We start from the raw sequence: 18,424 nt of genomic DNA, 5'->3' as shown, positions 1-18,424 counted from the left end.
GGGACGAAGTGGAGAGAATTTCCTTACATTCAAGCTCACCTTTAGTCGTGTTACTTACATAGGTAACAGTTGCTTGATTATGTTTTGGGATTCAAATATCTTTATGTTTAAAGAGTTATTTATTAGTGAAATGCCTCAAACATACAGAAAGGTAAAGACAATATGGCGAATACATAGGTACTCAATACTCATGTTGAAAACAAATGTAATGAACACCCAAGTATCCCCCACCCATATGTAACAAATGTTTTCATTTTGCTTTTTGATTCACATTTTTAAACAGAAATATAACTTGTCAGAGTTTAAAATGTTCCTTCAACCTTCTAAAAACAAAAGTTTGCTTTCCATGAGATTGCAAAATAAGCCCTGTTATACTGGTACCTGAGTTTAAATAATTTCAGTGTCTTTTTTTTTTTTTTAAGCCATTTTAATGATTAAGAAAAAGGTACAGTAGAGGTTTTTTTCATTAAAGTTTAACAGCATAAAATGTCAAGTGAAAAAAGTTTTTAAAAGTTTAGAAATGACTAGTTTGGTTTCTTTTCAAAAGGAAATTGTTTCAAATAGAGAGTATGTTGTTTGCCAGCCTAATACTTTACAATTTTGTACTATAGAAAACTTTTCTCGTACTTATGCTCCATATATTTAGTTTTTCACTGTGTAGATTTCTGAAGAAAGAACTTCAGTGCTAAACTGGTAACATTGGTTACTTGGGGAGTTAAAGATTAGATCATGAATTTGCCCTTCAAAATTACTTTCGTAATATTTAAAGTTTTGTATAATGAGCATACATTATTTTGGAATAAGAAAAGGTAAATTTTAAACATAGGTACTTTAAAAATATCTTCTAAAATATGGTAGTACCAAATTCAACATCTCCTTTTAACAATGAAGGTGATATGAAAAGAACAGATGCATTTACGCCTATACGTGATGCATATACGATGTGTATCTCACATATATATCTCACCAGTCATATAAGTATATTGCATACTTATATTGCTCTTTCCAATAATGAAAAGGAAATGGAAGCAATGTTTTCTCTGTTAGATGATGCTATCTATGATAATTTGAGGGTGTGCCATTATTTTTCATTTATTTTCTTAACAGAGAATGTTCTCTTTCTAACCTACAGTGGCTAATACAAGTTTTTTGTTTTCTCACATTTGATTATATCACCTTGGAGGGGGAAGTGATGCTCTTGCTAATTTAAGAAGGTAGCAATGTGTTAATAATTTGACAAGCATACTCTGGGTTATATAACTAAAAATTGTTTATGAGCCATCAATAGAGAAAATATCTAACATAACTGATTCTAGAATCTAATATGTTATAATTAATTTTCTTTTATCATACATGGTTTTCTATTTCTAGGAGTAATCAAACTGAGTATTTTGTTTTACAAAGGCAAAGAATAACAAAACTAACATTAGAAGAAAAATACAATTCTGTGCTGATTTTTATTTTGTTTTCAGAGCTTAAGGCTCAGAGGTTCATTAGTTATATTGTAATGTACCTAACATTTTAATATTTTAATAGAAATTAAGTAACATTATTTGATGTATATTTTATGTTTTGCATAATAAGAGACATAGTTTCAAAAGGTACCATGCAGTTTAAAAAATGTTTTTGTTTCTACATTGTTATTATCTCACTGACTATTGTTTTATATTATTTATATTATTTCTAGATAAAAGAGTGGCTCTGTTTAAACTGTCAGATGCAGAGAGCTTTAGGAGGTGACCTGGCTCCAGTTCCATCATCACCCCAGCCCAAACCGAAGACCGCCCCTGTTCCTACATCAGCAGTGAGCAAGCCAACCCCACAGTCACAGCAGATTTCTCCAAAGAAAGATACTACACCCAAACAGGATGTCTCAAAGGCACCTGAGTCTAAAAAGCCCCCACCACTAGTGAAACAGCCAACCCTTCATGGCTCCCTCCCAGTCACAGCCCAGCAGCCTCCCGTGGCAGAGTCCTCCTCCAAGCCGGCCCCTCCCAAAGAGCCTTCCGTCCCATCTGAACAGGCCAAGGTCTCCGTGGCTGATGATAAACCAAAGCAGCCCAAGACAGAAAAGCCAGCCACAGACGTTGTGTCTTCATTGTCAACAGCAGCAAAACCGGATGTTCCGAGCTCCAAAGTACCATCACAGGATCAAGAGAAAGCAATTCCTGCTCTAAAACCAGACTCTGCCAAACCCTCACAGAGTTTTCCACCCACAGGAGAAAAAGTCACCCCATTCGATTCTAAAGTCATCCCTCGACCTGCATCAGATTCAAAACTTATTTCACATCCTGGGCCTAGTTCAGAGAGCAAAGGTCAAAAACAAGTTGATTCAATTCAGAAGAAGGACGAACCCAAGAAAGCACAAACCAGAATGAGTCCTAAGCCAGATGCCAAGCCTATGCCAAAAGGGGCACCAACACCCCAAGGTCCACGACCTTCCACTGGCCAAACTGCCCCCCCATCTCCACAGCCCCCGAAACCTCAGGAGCAGTCGAGACGTTTTAGTCTGAATCTGGGAAGTATTTCTGACGTCCCTAAATCACAGCCCACAACTCCTCAAGAAACAGTGACTGGGAAACTCTTTGGGTTTGGAGCATCCATTTTCAGCCAGGCATCGAATCTCATCTCCACAGCAGACCAGCCTGGGTCTCACTCACAGGGTGGGCCAGCGGCCCCGACAAAACAAGTCCCTCCTTCACAGCCACCTGCTTCTCAGGGGCCACCCAAGTCCACAGCACCACCTGCACCTGCAAAGGCTATCCCTGTGAAAAAGGAAACCAAAGCTCTAGTAGCTGAAAAATTAGAGCCCAAAGCTGAACAAGTTTCAACAGTAAAAACAGAAACGGAAAAGAAACCTCTGCCCACTAAGGACAGCAAACTTTCAACAGCCGAGCCTCAAAAGGTTGTTCCTCCCCCCAAACTGGAGGAAGTCCCCAAACCAGAATCAACCTGTCCTCTCTGCAAAACTAAACTCAACATAGGTTCTCAGGATCCTCCTAACTACAATACTTGCACTGAATGCAAGAAAGAAGTGTGTAACCTCTGTGGATTTAACCCTACACCACACTTGACTGAGGTAAGCAGTATTTGTATCACATATGAATGTGAGTATATCGTGTTTATTCTGGAATATTTTGGTGGCCAAGTTTCTGAGCAAAAAATACATTTTTAATAAAGAAAAATTGATACTGGTATCTTTGAAGAAGTTTCAGTTACTTATTATAGGCTTACTTTCTTATTAAAAGTTAACATAATTTAGATTTTTCTGGCTTAAAGTACCAGAAGTAAGATGATGAAATAAGCTGACAACTTAAAATAACAATTATCCCATCCTTTATATGAATTAACAACCTATAGCTTCAGAGCACTATTTGATTTTCACCTAAAAACACCAAATAAGAGTTGTAATTTACTATTCCCAGTATCTCTAATCCTTCCAGTCTCTTTCATACCTTAAAAAGAGAAGCTTGATTGATTGCAAATCTATAAACAATGTGAGATCTGTTATCTTACAAAAGTTAAGAGCTTTGAGTAAGTTAATAATATTGTCTGCTAGAAAATATTGGTTCAAATATATAATGTCTAGACTTTTTATAATTCTGTTTGAACTGTTATCTGACATAAATATAATAGAGCACTTTATTAGGAACTGTGAAAAGAAAAAGAAGTTATATGGATTTCAGTGACTAAAGTGAAGGATTATTTTTTAATGGGGTGACCGAAACACTTTTTATACAGTGTAAATGACTGAAAAGCAGATGACAATTTTCTACCTAATACAGTTATAGAAGAATGAATCTGTAAGCATTAGTCGTGTGTTAGGGCTATTAGAATATTTGGATATTGAGAGACTGAGAAGTTGAATGATGCTGCTGTCTTAGATAAGTAACAGTGATGTTTTAGTGAACATTTTGGGATTGAATTTAGATCATTGTTCATTGTTTTTATACAAATCAAAAATACTTAAGGGTTGTTTTATTCTCCTCTCCTTGATTTTGTAATTCATTGGGTTGGAAAAAAAACGGAACAGATTTTTAGCAATTATACAAAAGAAGCTTTGAGATTCTTGGTGGTGTTTTTGAGTTAAATTTTTAAAATAATAATAAGTTATAAAATATTTTTATTTTTTACTTTTGAAAGATATTCGGTTGCTTTGACATGTTTAACACCATATGAAAGTGTTGTCCCTATGGACTTAAGCTGATTCTTATCCTCTCTAACTGTGATGAATAATGTTAACCACAACCCATTTGAAAAGTAGATAAAATTTGGTTTCTCTCAGCACTTCATGAGTGGTAACAACTGTAATTATTACTTACAGTATTCAGGATTCATTGTAAAAGCAAAACAACCTTAAGTGTCTTCCATATTTTTAAAAGAGTTGTTTTCTGTTGTGTAATTATGAAGAGGGAAATTTCGGTTTTCCTAGGACAGTTGTATGAATTTCATAGATTCTAAAAATTGTACCCTTTAATGAGGAGCCTATGGTATCAACACCATGCAGTTAGTTTAAATAGTTAGAAAACATACCGCACCGCTAAAAACAAAACCGTAATGTCTGCATTTAAAGTGCATTTTGTGCACACTGAAAAAAGGGCTATAACTTGTGTGTGTGTGTACATATGTATATGTACACATTTGGGCCATAATGATTATTAGAATTCTGTCAGTGTTTCAAGGTGTGAAATGAGAGTCCTTGGGCAGAGGGACAGTAAACCTTCAAGAAAATCTTTGATTTTCTGTGTGTTGGTAAATTATATTTCAGAAGTGGTAATTTGGAAAGGAGATTCCTTGAATCAAGCAGAGAATTATCTAGGATGTGTGTGGAATTTAAATAGTTTGAAAATATAAGTGGTTTTAAGTTTTCAAATGGTTTAGGGGAAGTCTATTTTAAGTATGATCAGTGGGATTTAGATGATCTGTCATTGTTCAGATTGTTTTTTTCTGTGGTCATTTCTTTGAATCTGGAAGATCGTATTTCAGAGAAGAAAATTTGATGTAACAGAAGCCGTCGACTCATGTTCTTGGTTCCACTTGACTATGTTAATCACAGTGAAGTTTTTAGCTGATCTAAGGCCTTAATGCCCTCTGGTCTCTAGGTAAATAAAGTCCATTAGCTGACCTGGCATCAGGGGAGTGAATGAAGGTCAGTGGAGTTAATCCCTGTCACCATAGTTCCTACTATTTTACCTAGAAGACTTTAGAGGACTGGCAGAAGGGATTCGTTGAAGCAAAAGCCACTCTGTGTTTGCGTGTGTGTGTGCGCGCGTACATGTCCATGTATATCCAGGTAATTGTGAATTCGGTGTATATGCTTAACTTGTGGTGCTGTCCCAGCGTTTATACTACTTACTGATCTCTCCTCATTTTGAGTGGTTAGAAAGTATTTCCTCCTTGATCCTTGTTTTATTTCCATGATTTCTTTGTTCTGCTTATGTTATTTTTCTTGTGATCCAAGATTTTCTGCTGCGCTGGCACTGTAATTTCATTCCAGTTGAAAAGAGCACATTCTGAAAATACTCAGACTTTCGCCTGTAATGCAGAGTAATGGTGTTCCTTAAGAAAGGATTCAACTATGTATTTCCATTTATTTTTCTAATAAAGCACATGTAACTCTATTATAAGCCTCTGCTTCTACTACTCTCATCACTGTGAGGTAGGATGTCTTTTCCTTCTGGTGTCTCTCTTCCCTCCCCTTTTTCTGTCCTGTTCTGGGGGTGAGAAGAGCTGGTCCTAGTTTGTCATGGGTTGGGAGCTATAGACACTATCCTCCTTCCCCCGCCCATTCATTAAACACACCTGTCTCTAAGGTTGTTTCCTGTATCTCCTACTCAGCATCTCCCACAGCACCTGAAGAGTGCCAAGACTGCCTGCAGGGCCCTGGGGTGTCGCCAGGCTTCCGCCTAAGCCTTACGGTTTAACTGTTTTATGCCCAGTTTGTATAAATGGTACTCTAATCCATTAACCTCTGATAGCAAGGAACATTTTTTTTTCAGGCTTTAATTTCTGCCAAATCAGGAAATATTTTGTCTTTGAAGGAGTTTTAAACGTGATTGCAAGGCTTTCTAGTCTTACAGAATTTGGAGGCGTGCTGAGAAGAACAGCCTAAATTGGCAGTCAGTTTACCTAGTGAATTTTAATCATTCTGACTCAATTCAAGTACAAAAAGGAGTCAAAATGACTCATCTTGGGTATTTGTTTTATTGTTTGTACTACCCTTTTGGAAAGTAAATTTTTGCTATGAAAGTACGATTTAAAATTATGTTTCCTCATGCTTCAGGAAGCCCTAGAGTCATAGTTCTGCTTCCTTAGTAAGATAATCATTCATGGCCTAAATGATGTTGGAATAGCTAGCATAGATTTGTCACCAGGCAACAAATGGGCCTTTTGAGCTAGTTAAGACCCAGTGGTGTAACTGAGTTCCCTTCAGATCTTTACTCTCTAGTCAAGGTGGCTTTTGCATTTTCTTTCATACCCTTAAGAAAGGCCTGCTGGGGATGTGCTGCATTTCTTAGTTCAGTAAACACATAATATCTTGCTTTAACTTTAAAAACCATTACTTAGTACTTGAAGAAATAGATCTGTTACAAAAAAGCGTTTAAGAGTATGCATATACACATATATGAGCAATTAAAGACAGAGTGATCAAAAATCAATAAGGAGAAAATAATTCTACCAATAACCCATTTTTAAAGAATTCCATGATGGAGATCTACATTCTGTTTAAAAATTTCTGGCATGCGTGGCAAAGAGGGACACCTGATGACACTTTTTGACTGACATAACAAAATTGATAAGTTGGTAGAAACAAAATTTTTACTTAACTAATCTTTAGGAGAAATTTGATGTTAACTTTTTATTAAGTGATATTTGAACAAAAATCCAAATGTGGGTTTAAAATAGAGATATTTTGTTTAAACAGATTTTTTCAAAAAGTAGTTTCTTCATTAGTCTTTTTTTCTGTGCATTTTTATGTATTTAATATTCTACTCTATGTGGTAGTTCTATATCCCAGTAGTAACATGATTATATACCATTTTACCATGTGATTAAACATTTCTTAAATACTATATGAAATGATTACATATTATTCAATTCTATGGTTGTATGTTTTTTTCATACACATTCTCGTGGTATTAGGGATTTAGAATGTCTTCATTTTTTCACTATAAATAAGATGAACATTTTTGGATGTAAATATTGATAGTTTTAACTGTTTCCCAAGGAAAGCTTACTACTAAGGTTACTGAATCAAAGAACAAGGACCCTGAAGTATCAGATTCTCTTTGGAGATGTGATAGTCATTGACATTGCCACTAGCATACGTGATTCCTTTCTTAATGCAGACTCTCCAAATTTGAATATTATTTAAAATGAAATTGGTTAATTTGGAAGTGTAAAAGTGCTATAATATGGTTCCTTTGGTTTGTATTTCTTTGGTTACCAGAACTTTTATTTAAATATTAAATGTATAAAGATGATTCTAATTATGATCCGGACAAAACATTGTGCAGACATTGTCGGAAAAAGTAAACTGGTATTTGACTAGGCCTATGTGAAAGGCATTGTGTCAGTCGTTTTTTCACAACAACTGTGTGGGGTAGGTTTTACAGCCGCTCTAGAGATCAGGAAAAGAGTATCAGAGAGGTAGTTACCAAGCCACAGAGGTATCATTCAGAGGCTGAGTCAGTGCTCTATCTCCTGGACCATGTTTAAGTAACCTGGCGAACTGGATAACAAATGTCACTTCTTCTGTCCTCGCTTACCTATAAGTTGTGTCAATGGTAATTACTAGGACTTTAATATCAACAAATTTGCTAATACGTGCATCAAAACCAGGTAACATTTGGGGACCCTAGAATAATGGTGGCTGTGTTACATGGCTGGATTTAGAATCACATGCAGATGGAGAGCTTCAGAAACGTAGAGGCCAGCAGCATCCTTTTTTTTTTCCAGATAAGCCTACCAACTGGTCAACATTTATTTAGGTGAAAGCATATGGCTGAATGATGAAGCATAGGTTATATTTATCTTAAACTGGTCCTCCACAGTAGTTTTATCAGTTTTTATTTTGACCAACTTTGCATACATGCTACTGTTGTTCTAGGGATGCTTTGTCTGATAAGATAGTCACTGGACAAACGTAGCTAATGAGCACCGTGGCTGGCTCAAATGAAAATTACTGAAAGTGTGAAAAACACACTGGATTTCAAAAACTTAGCATGAAAACTGTAAAGTATCTCACTGATAATTTTATGTTGGTTACTACTGTGTAAGGCTTTTCTTCCTTAAATATCGAGGTTACGACTACCTTTTCACATGACACTTTGCAGTTGCATATGTATGTACTGCGGTATATTGCTGTGCGGGATATATTTCTTTCTCTTCATACCAAAAAAAACCCATGACTATTACTATATTTGCTGTACTCTGATTAGCTTTTCCAGAGCTTAATTTCCTCATGTGACACAAGATAGCTCGCTCTTTTTGCATGCTCTACTGAGCAGATAGTTCTCAGGGCTTTCATCTTCTGGAAGTAAAATACCGATGCCTGGCCTGACCCAGCCTGGCCTGAAGATCAATGTTCTAGGCCCTGCTACTCATCAGTAAGAGATATCTGTACTATTGATTAGTGTACTGTGGCCATACCAACCTTTAGGTCAGGATCTCTTCTCTTTTCTACTAACTCCTCTGTGTCCAAATGTTTCCTCTGTTATTTCTTTTCAGAACTTTTGGGTCTGTTTCTATTCTCCCTGTGGCTTTGGGTGAATATCATCAGTTTTTGGGTCACTTCCTATCAGAAGTCTCAGCAATACAGAGTGTTAGAATTTGAATATGTCATGTGGTCCATCCACTGCTTTCTTCCTTTCTTCTCTTGTTGGCAATTTATTTTCTTTTAAAATTCTGTTCTAATAATTTGTATTACAAAAGCAGTATTCCTTATAACAATCCGTAGAGTACCAAAGTGTCTGAAGAAACATGAATAGCTTCCTCTTGCCCTTGCACTTCATGTGAATGCTTTAGTATCTATTTAGATGTCTTTTTTTTTTTGCTTTTTGTTTATTTCTATAATGGTTATACCAACAGTGAAATGTAAAGGAAAGGATTTGAGATTTTTCAAAAAGTCTTATGGGCTAGTTGTTTTTAAAACTAATGTATTTATTTTGAAATGAATATGTTTTCTTACTATACATATTTTCATTGAATTCTTTTTTTTCACAAAATTTTATACATTGGACAAGTGAATTTTCACTGACTTGCCTCATTCTACTTATGAGGGAAATAGCTGTGCAGTATCTCAATAGTGATGCCCATTCTCCTCATGAAAACTGAGATGTTGAAGATATTTCGAGTTCCTGTTACTGTACAAACAAGGTTACAGTAAAACATCAACACATATATTTTTCCATTGTATCTTGATATGTTAGATAAATTCCTTAAAATGGGCGGGCAAGGTTAAGACAAATCATGTTTGACAGAGTTTCCATATTACTTTTTTTTAAAAGGGTGGTAATTATAGTCCTGCCAACAAACTATTAGTGTCTCTAGTTTCCCACGCTGGATAGTAGTTCATATTTATCAGTTTCAAGAGTCAGAAGTTAAATAGTATTGTTGCATAATATTAAATTTCCCTGCCTACTTTGAGAGTAAACATTATATATTTATCAAAATCAAGAGCTTATCAACTACTTGTATTTCTCCTGTTTTTTTAAGTTGCCCATTTGTACGCATTGGCCATATTTTCGTGTGCATATGTTGTATATTTCTTAACGTATTTTAGAGAATTTAATTCTTTGTCATCTTATCTTGAAATGATTTTCCCTGTTGATCACTTGTTTTTAACTTTCTTTATGAAATTTTCTTCTGTACATGAGGTTTTTAAAAAAACTTCTATGCAATCAAATCGTCCAATGTTTCCTTGCTTGCTTATTTTGCTAAAGAAGGCCTTTTCACATTTTATTATAAAAATAGCCTTCCACATTTACTCCTAAACATCTGTAGTTTTATTTTTCACTTCCGATCACTTATTTATCTGTAATTGATTTTTTTTTGGTATGATGTGAGGTGAAGGGCCTAACTTTATATATTCAAAACGTATAGCCACTTTTCTCCATGTTATTTATTAAGTAATACGTCATTTTCCCTCTGGTTTTTATTGCCACTTTCTTCATGTAATAAATTTCCATTGAGACAGTTTTCTTTTCTAGATTCTTTAATTTGTACTGTTAGTTATATATCTAGTTCAGAGTGTCAGCACCTTACTATTTTTATTAGTCTAGTTTTAATATTTAAAGATATTAAATATCCATGAACACCTTAGCAAGAGTCTAGTAATAGGGTATTGTCCTTCCCAGGATTTGGCTTTACCTTATTCTACTTATAAACTAATAAATTAACTTGTTACAGTTTCATGGATGCCAATAGTAGACATGAGATTCCTGGGTTGGACGCAAAGAACTTTATTACTCACACCACAGGAGGCAGCGTGAACATCAGCATATTTGCATCAGTTCCCCTTGTCCCCCACTCTCACGTGGGTCACATGAGACATGGGCCTAGATTGATGCTACACACGTAGGTTTGAGTCACAGGTGAGGAGCACTGAGCTTGTGGAATCCACCTCTTTTATAGCAAGCAGTAAGTTAGTCTGCTCTTTGTCCCAGAGGGAGACATGGCCTCATCCCTAAGGTTGTTGCCTATTCCACACAGAAGCTTGAGAAATGGCCAAGGTGAAGAGCAGTAAAGGTCTTGCATTGTTGGCAAACCCCGTAAGATGTGTAGGTATAGGAGAGACCCATTGAGGATTGTCTTTCCCAAAGGTATTAATAATCCAGTGGTTTTAAAGCTTAAAATATTATCAACTGTTCCTTCCAATGATGTTGAATATAGACACCAAGTGTAGAAAGCTGATAAATGTGGAAGTGTGCTGGTTGAGGCCAACTTCATCTGTGTGACTAAGGGCTGGAAGCTGCCCATTTGGCAGCGTCTCTTATTCTTGGGCCTGCCTCTGATCCAGCTCCATGAAACTCATGAATAAAGGCTACTTCTCAAAACTCCTACTTTAAAGATGAAGAAAATGGGCTCAGGGAACTGAAATGATACGCTTCTTAAGGTTGGGGTCAGATAGTGGTTGCTGAAGTACTAAATAAAAATACCCTTTTCATTGTTTGTTTTCTGCATCTTCTTTTAAAACTTCCCTCCTTGACTTGCTCGTGAACAAAAGAAACGAGAAAAATTTGTGAAACAAACAACTCAGTCTTATATTCAAACAAGCATTGCTGTAGCAGAAAATACATGCTCCAAAATCTAATATATATATTAATATTTTCTTGCCTTATTATATGTGAGTTACATAACCCCCCATGTTAGCATAATGTTAATATGATTTGAAAGTAAATTCAGTGGCATTTTCACTACACGGAGTTGTGGCATGACTCTGAGATTACTCCTTTATTAAATTATAAAAATTGATCTAGTCACATAGCAAAATAATGTTTTGGTCTAATAACAGTCTATACTATTGATAATGTAATTTACTTGGTCATTTTATACAACTTATTGTAGATCTGTCTTAGTCTAGGAGGGAAATGTAACAACAGATATTCATGTAAATAATTGAAATAATGTTTTAATATTTCTTAACATTGGAAAATTTTATTTGTGTGTATATCTGTATATATACAAGTAGATGTGTGTGTGTGTGTGTATATGCATATGTATATATTTTAGAGCTAAAATTAGAAATTTCCCTGGGAAGAAATTAGGACTTAAAATACCATGAGGTTTAATTTGGGGAGATAACATACGTGCAGTGTTGTGTGTTAGCATACAGAACTGTGAATCACATCTACCAATTTTAAAAAATGTATAGTGTCAAATAGAAGCATGATCAGGAGAAAGCAAAATATGCCTTGCACATGGAATTAACCATTGGAATAAAAATAACCTCATATGTCTATGTGTGGCATTCTTAAACTTGGATTTAAGTACTTTTTGCTTCTCTTGTATATTTTAAAATTTCATGTGAAAAAAATGGACAGTCAGATGTGGGAAGACATGTCATTTTAATTTACCAATCTGGGAATCCACAGAAAGAAAGGATATTCATTTAAAGCACTTTTAGTTGTTGTTGTTGTTTTTTTTAAGTCTATGAGAAGACTGTTTTAACAGCTAATAAGTAAATAGGTAAATGATGGTTGTGAGTTTATCTTAATTGTTTTTAAATCCTTAAATTAGATTTGTATTCACTTACATTACCTTTTAAGCATGTCAGTTATACATTTATAACTGTAAACATGTATAACAGTTATACATTGTCACCCAGTTTATCTCACGATTCCATAACTTTATAAGTAGAATGATTTTTTTTTCAACATACCACACACTGTCACTGCTCTCATCAGCTCAGAGTACCATCACAAGCAGTATTCTTTTGCACCTGCTAAAAATAGAACCTGTCTACCTGAGCCACACTTCCAAAGGAAAGCTAATTAAAGCACTCAGTAGGGGCTGGGCCCATGAGCCATGGTCGCTGAGCCTGCGCATCCGGAGCTTGTGCTCCGCAGCGGGAAAGGCCACAACAGTGAGAGGCCCGCGTACCACAAAAAAAAAAAAAAGCACTCAGTAAACAATTTACTTTTTCATTGAGTAAACGGCATGCCCGAATGCCTGTTAATTTCTTTTGCTATTTACTCAGCCTTCTTGAAACTCTGTGGACTTCTTTCATCTGTTATATATCATGTATTTATTCTTTCATTCTTGTTTAATTCATCAACATACTGCAATACATGAGTAACTACTGGAAAAATAACTACTCTCCACTTTAAAAAAAAGTCACATTCATACAGAAGTAATTATGTAAGTATTATCTAAGTATACAAAAATCTTAATAATAGACTTAAAAGACTTAAATAGAAGTGAAGAGTGTCAGCTGAGCCATGCAAAACAAAAGATTGAATGTGTTTTGTGACTTTTATAAAAAGAATCATCCTCTATTTAAAAGCCTTCCTCTTTTATGGGGATCTAATTGACCTAGAGTCAGTTTTCTCATGGCATTGTAATACAGTGTAAAGAGAGATACACTAAATGATGGACACAACATATTTTGATAATATACCTGTCTGAATAATCTAAGACAGGTTTTTTTTTCAAAAAAGCATTTTATGTGCATCCCACACAATGCTACACTAAAAACATCTCCCTCAAGAAAATTTGCAAATGCTTCATATTTAATTTCTCTTAAAGATATGAATTGCATATATTACTTCTATGACAATCCTTTTAATAAAGGACTTTGTTGAACCAAGTATAAAAAAAATTATTTTACCACATAGTCATTTTACTTATTTGGCAGAACTAGTGTTCTAAATGACACATATTGCTCAAGAAATAGTAGTTTAAATACTAAATACATTTTAATTAATACCTTCATTTTCTTTTTTTTTTTTTTTTTTTGCCGTACGCGGGCCTCTCACTGTTGTGGCCTCTCCCGTTGTGGAGCACAGGCTCCGCACGCGCAGGCTCAGCGGCCATGGCTCACGGGCCCAGCCGCTCCGCGGCATGTGGGATCTTCCCGGACCGGGGCACGAACCCGTGTCCCCTGCATCAGCAGGTGGGCTCTCAACCACTGCGCCACCAGGGAAGCCCAGTACCTTCATTTTCTTATTCGTAAAATTCTTTCTTTTGCCTCCAGAGACATAAATGACACCATCTAGGGAAATTTTCCATTAAGGTGTATGACACACACTTCATGTTCAATATGCCCCATGTTGGAGTTGTCATTTTTTTCCTTGTGTCCCTCTTCATGTGTCCCCTGTCAGACTGAAAGGCATCACAGATCCCGAGGGTCATTCTAGACTTCTCTTTCTCTATCACTCGCCCGGAAGCAGTAGCTTTCAACTGTTGTCAATTCTACGTGCTAAAGATATCTGTTCTCTTGCCTCCTTCTTAGTCTTACTGTGAGAGCCTTGTTTGAGCCCTTGTTTATCGTCTTCGCTAATGTGATAGACCATGAATACTTTATTTGGGGAAACTCAGTTTCTCAAATTCATTCTCCTACAAGTTGCCGAATATTTCTGCAGTTTCCTTGTGTATCATGTTCTACTGAATCCCTTAGTCTTTTCTCACTTAGGACTATATTCAGTGCCATGAGCAAAGAATATACTTTCAGTCCTCCATGTGCCTCAATACTTTGCATGTGCCTCAATATTCTCCACCTCCCCACATCTTTCTCTCCTGTCCATTCTTTGAGATTCATCTCAGATACCATTTCCCCTTGACCCCCTGCTTCATGTTCTAATACTCCAGTCAGCCCTCTTACATATCTTGCAGTTGCCTGTTTAGTCGTGTCATCCCATGGGAATGTGACCCTTGGAGCACCGTCGGTGCTATCAAAATGCCAGCATGTGGTAGGTAGTCAATACGTGTTTGTTCAATGAAGGAAAGACAGAATTTAGGGAAATGGCATGTAGAGTAAAAGTCATGCTTTGTGTTAATAGCATCATAATTGTAGTTAGAAGTAGTATGAAACTTGGTTATTTAGTTCTATATTGGCTGCGAGTATTTTTGAAGCCCTCTTAAAAAGTCTTACATACTAATATATATATATCTTTGCATGTGTTCTTAAAGTACAGAAGTATTAGAAGATGAAAATGTAAGAACTTTCTATTTTTTAATTATTTCTTTAAATATTACCGCAATGAGGCCAGCCTAGACCACTCTGTTTACTACTGTAACCTGCCTGGCACCTCCCATAATGCAATGTTTTCTTACCCTGCTCTCTTTTTTCTTTGTCCAGAGCACTTACTACCTTGTAACATAGTATTTCATTTACTAATTTACTATGTTTTAAAAAAATTATGTCTCTGCCTCACTAGATGCAAGGCACAGAGTAGACTCACAAATCCAGGTACTTGGCTTACGGCAGCATACTGTCATGAAATCTTTATACAACCAGTGAATTAGTCCTGTATGGTTACTGCAGATGCAGTACCTGAATAAGGTATACTGGAAAGTTGATTCAGAATGCTAAGATCTGGTCAGACTCATATCTGGTGAGCTGCAAATGTTTTTAACGACTTTCCTACCTCACCTTTTCCCAATATGCTTCATTTCAAAAGGTGAAAAGAAGACACATACACCACATATTTGGAAGAACTTTCTGCATGTAAAGCCTCATTATAAAATTGAGTCCATAAAGGATATTGTATCCTCTGTTATGGCTGAGGGATAAACGAATGAAACTAAGTTTCAAGGAAAAGAGACAATGGGTTGGGTGATCTGTTGAGAGGCAGCATAGCAGAGTTGTCAAGATGGCACCTATACCACCTCCTAGTAGCTCGGTTTTGTCACCTATCAAAGAGGACCTCCCTCATGGGGCTGTTGTGAGGATTAGAAGAGTGGATACCTGTTAAGCTTTAGGAACAGTTCATGACGCTGCACTTGATGAAACTCAGTAAACGATAGTTTTGCTCACTACAGTTGGCAGATCTAGAAGGCCTATGGTACCAAGATACACCTTTTGCTGAATAGACGGGATGAAAATGATTCCTTTCTAAGTGAAGCTTCACTTCTAAAAAGAGTTAAGCTGCTTAATGAAATGTGTTTTTATGTTAAATAGTAAGTGTGAGCCTTTACTGCAAGCTTGAAAGATTATGTCAGGTTATTTTATATAATGCAAAACGTAATGGGCCCTGACTAAAAGAAAATACGTGCATTGCTGTGTGCTTTTATTTGCTATGTCAACAGTGCTTCTATTTTTACTTATTTAATGAGCTTTTCTCTGTGATTGTGGCATATTAATATGAATGCATTCTTTACATATGAAAAGAAGCAAAGTATCTCTAAGATTTGGAAAAGATTTTCATTGGGAGAAGTTATAGCATGGATTTTCTTCAAGCGAGTATATTTGGAAAGCCTTAGAAAATGGCCTATAAATGATTACCAACAAGAATATGTTGACATGAGAAATGCTCACTGAAAATTATGGCTAAACGGCTTAATTCATGTTAGCAATGGGCTGAGATTTTTTTTCTTTCCTCACATTTAAATGAGTTCACATTTTTGTATTTATAGGCTTTATATCATCATGACTTTTTACTAAATGAAGCCCAGTAGCCAGAATTGTTAGAATGATTTATCTTAGTTCTTAAAAAACAAGCGTGTATTTCCTAATTAAAACACTCTGTCATCCTCAGGGAAATTGTAAATATACTTCTTGACAGATACAATGTTATTTAAGTTACACAGAAATAATTATATCATTTGTAGTTATAAAAATGATGTTATATTCTCTATTTAAAAAAATTATATAACATTTAAAGGAAAACTAAATATAGAGTCAATTTTAAAACTGACATTACTCTAAATTCAAGTAGTGCAGTGAAGACTGATTTTTTTTTTTTCCTGCATGGGTGTTAGTTTTCTATTGCTTTGTAACAAGTTGTCACAAACTTGGTAGCTTAAAACAGTACCAGTTTATTAGCTCACAGTTTTGTAGCTCTGAAGTTTGGTATAGTGTGGTTTGGTTCTCAGAGCAGATCTTACAAGACTAAAATCAAGATATTGTTGGGGTGTGTTCCTTTGTGGGGGCTCTGCCGAAGAACCTGCTTCCAAGTTTATTCAGGTTGTTGGCAGAATTCAGTTCTTTGTGGTTGTAGGACTGAGGTCTCTGTTTCCTTGTTGGCTATCCACCGGAGCCACTGTTAGTTCTTGCAGGTTGGTGGCCTTCCTTGTCTTAGGGCTCCCCCACCTTCAAAGCCAGTAACAGAGAATTTCCCTCATGTGGAATCCATCTCACACTTTAAATTTCTGGCTTGAAGAAGGACCCAGGCTCTTCCAAAGGATCACCTGGTTGGATTGAGCCTGACTAGATATCATCTCTTTGGATTTACTCAGAAGTCAACTGATTAATAAACTAATCATTGAGAGATGTCCCATCATATTTATAGTCTCCACCTATACTAAAGGGGAGGGAATTAAATAAGGTGTGTATACCAGAGGGCAGAAATCTTAGGGGTGTGAGATCCATTTTATTTATTTATTATTATTCTTTTCTTTTTTTTTAACATCTTTACTGGAGTATAATTGCTTTACAATGGTGTGTTAGTTTCTGCTTTATAACAAAGTGAATCAGCTATACATATATATATATCCCCATATCTCCTCCCTCTTGATCAATTTTAGAATTCTGCCTAGCAGAACAACTGAATTATTGAACTTAGTAGTAAAGGAGAACACACCTATTTAATTGATTTTTGTCATAGGACATGCATACTTAATTGTACATGGGTACTTCATTGATGCCTGAATGTAAAGCAGAATTAATTTATTTCAGATCCCATTGGAAGGAGAGTGAGTTAGAGCAATACCAGAAGTGATCTTTATGGTGTCATCTCTCCTTTAAAGCCTTCCCCTCCAAAATAGTAATGAGTTGGAGTTCCATGGCGGTCCAATGGTTAAGACTGCACCCTTCCACAGCAGGGGGCATGGGTTCGATCCCTGCTCAGGGAACTAAGATCCTGCATTCTTCACGGTGCGGCCAAAAAAAAAAAAAAAAATATGTAGTGCATTATTCTCTCTATTTGGGATAGTAATGAGAGGGCTTTATGAATATACAGTTTAATGCTTGACCTCATTTTTTAATCTTATCATTAATTTATTAAATGAACCAGATTATATTGGAAATTAGAGTATAGGATTCCCTCTAGGGGAGGAGATGGACCACAGGGTTTAGCAACTAGCTGGCTGTTTGGAAGTGGAAGGTAAACATGACTCCATGGTTTTCATTCTGGAACATTGGGGCAGCGATTGTAAAATCAAGCAAAATTGAAGTTTGTGCATTTACTGGAATGTTGATTTCAGAGGGTAGTTAGATTACTCAGTTCCAGATCTCAGAGGATATTTCAGGGATAACCATCTTGTTTTGGATATCATCAGAATAGAAAAGGTGTCAGAGCATGAAATTAGATTATAATATCAAAGAAGAGAACACAGAAACGCATAGAGGCTGGAGAGCTAGGAAAGGCCACAATCTGTGGGGAAGGAGGAAAGGACGCAAAACATAGCATATTGAGTGCTTAGAGAGAAAGGAAAAAAGAGGGCATTTTGGAAATACAAGGGAAGAGAGATTTTTTTTTTTAGGAAAACAAGTGATTAAGTACCAACAGTATGGTGATAAAATTGATCTCCTAATAGCTGTATTATAAATTGTTACAAATCTTTTTTTAAAAAGGCATATTCAGAGCCAAAGAGCATCTGTATTCTTGGATCTAGTTAATATTCCTTAGGGTTTTACCAGACAAATGATTTAAGAGAAGAAAGGCCCTATGCTTATTGCATCATTTTCTTTAGTAGTAAAAACAAATAAAACCCCCAAACTATAAAGATCTACATTTCCAGCAATAGAGATGGTTATATAAAG

General features: G+C 35.9%; 1 protein-coding gene across 1 annotated transcript in view; it reads left to right on the top strand.

Moving 5' to 3' along the window:
• PCLO (piccolo presynaptic cytomatrix protein) overlaps window positions 1-18,424 on the top strand; it is a 365,126-nt gene that overhangs the window by 25,673 nt on the left and 321,029 nt on the right. The window contains exon 3 of the mRNA XM_079932524.1: window positions 1,688-3,079. Within this exon, the coding sequence (XP_079788650.1) occupies window positions 1,688-3,079 (1,392 nt within the window). The remainder of the gene's footprint in view (window positions 1-1,687; window positions 3,080-18,424) is intronic.

The sequence above is a fragment of the Stenella coeruleoalba genome (genome assembly GCF_951394435.1).
Source record: "Stenella coeruleoalba genome assembly, chromosome: 9".
NCBI lineage: Eukaryota > Metazoa > Chordata > Mammalia > Artiodactyla > Delphinidae > Stenella > Stenella coeruleoalba.
This window is presented reverse-complemented; position numbering and strand designations above follow the sequence as displayed.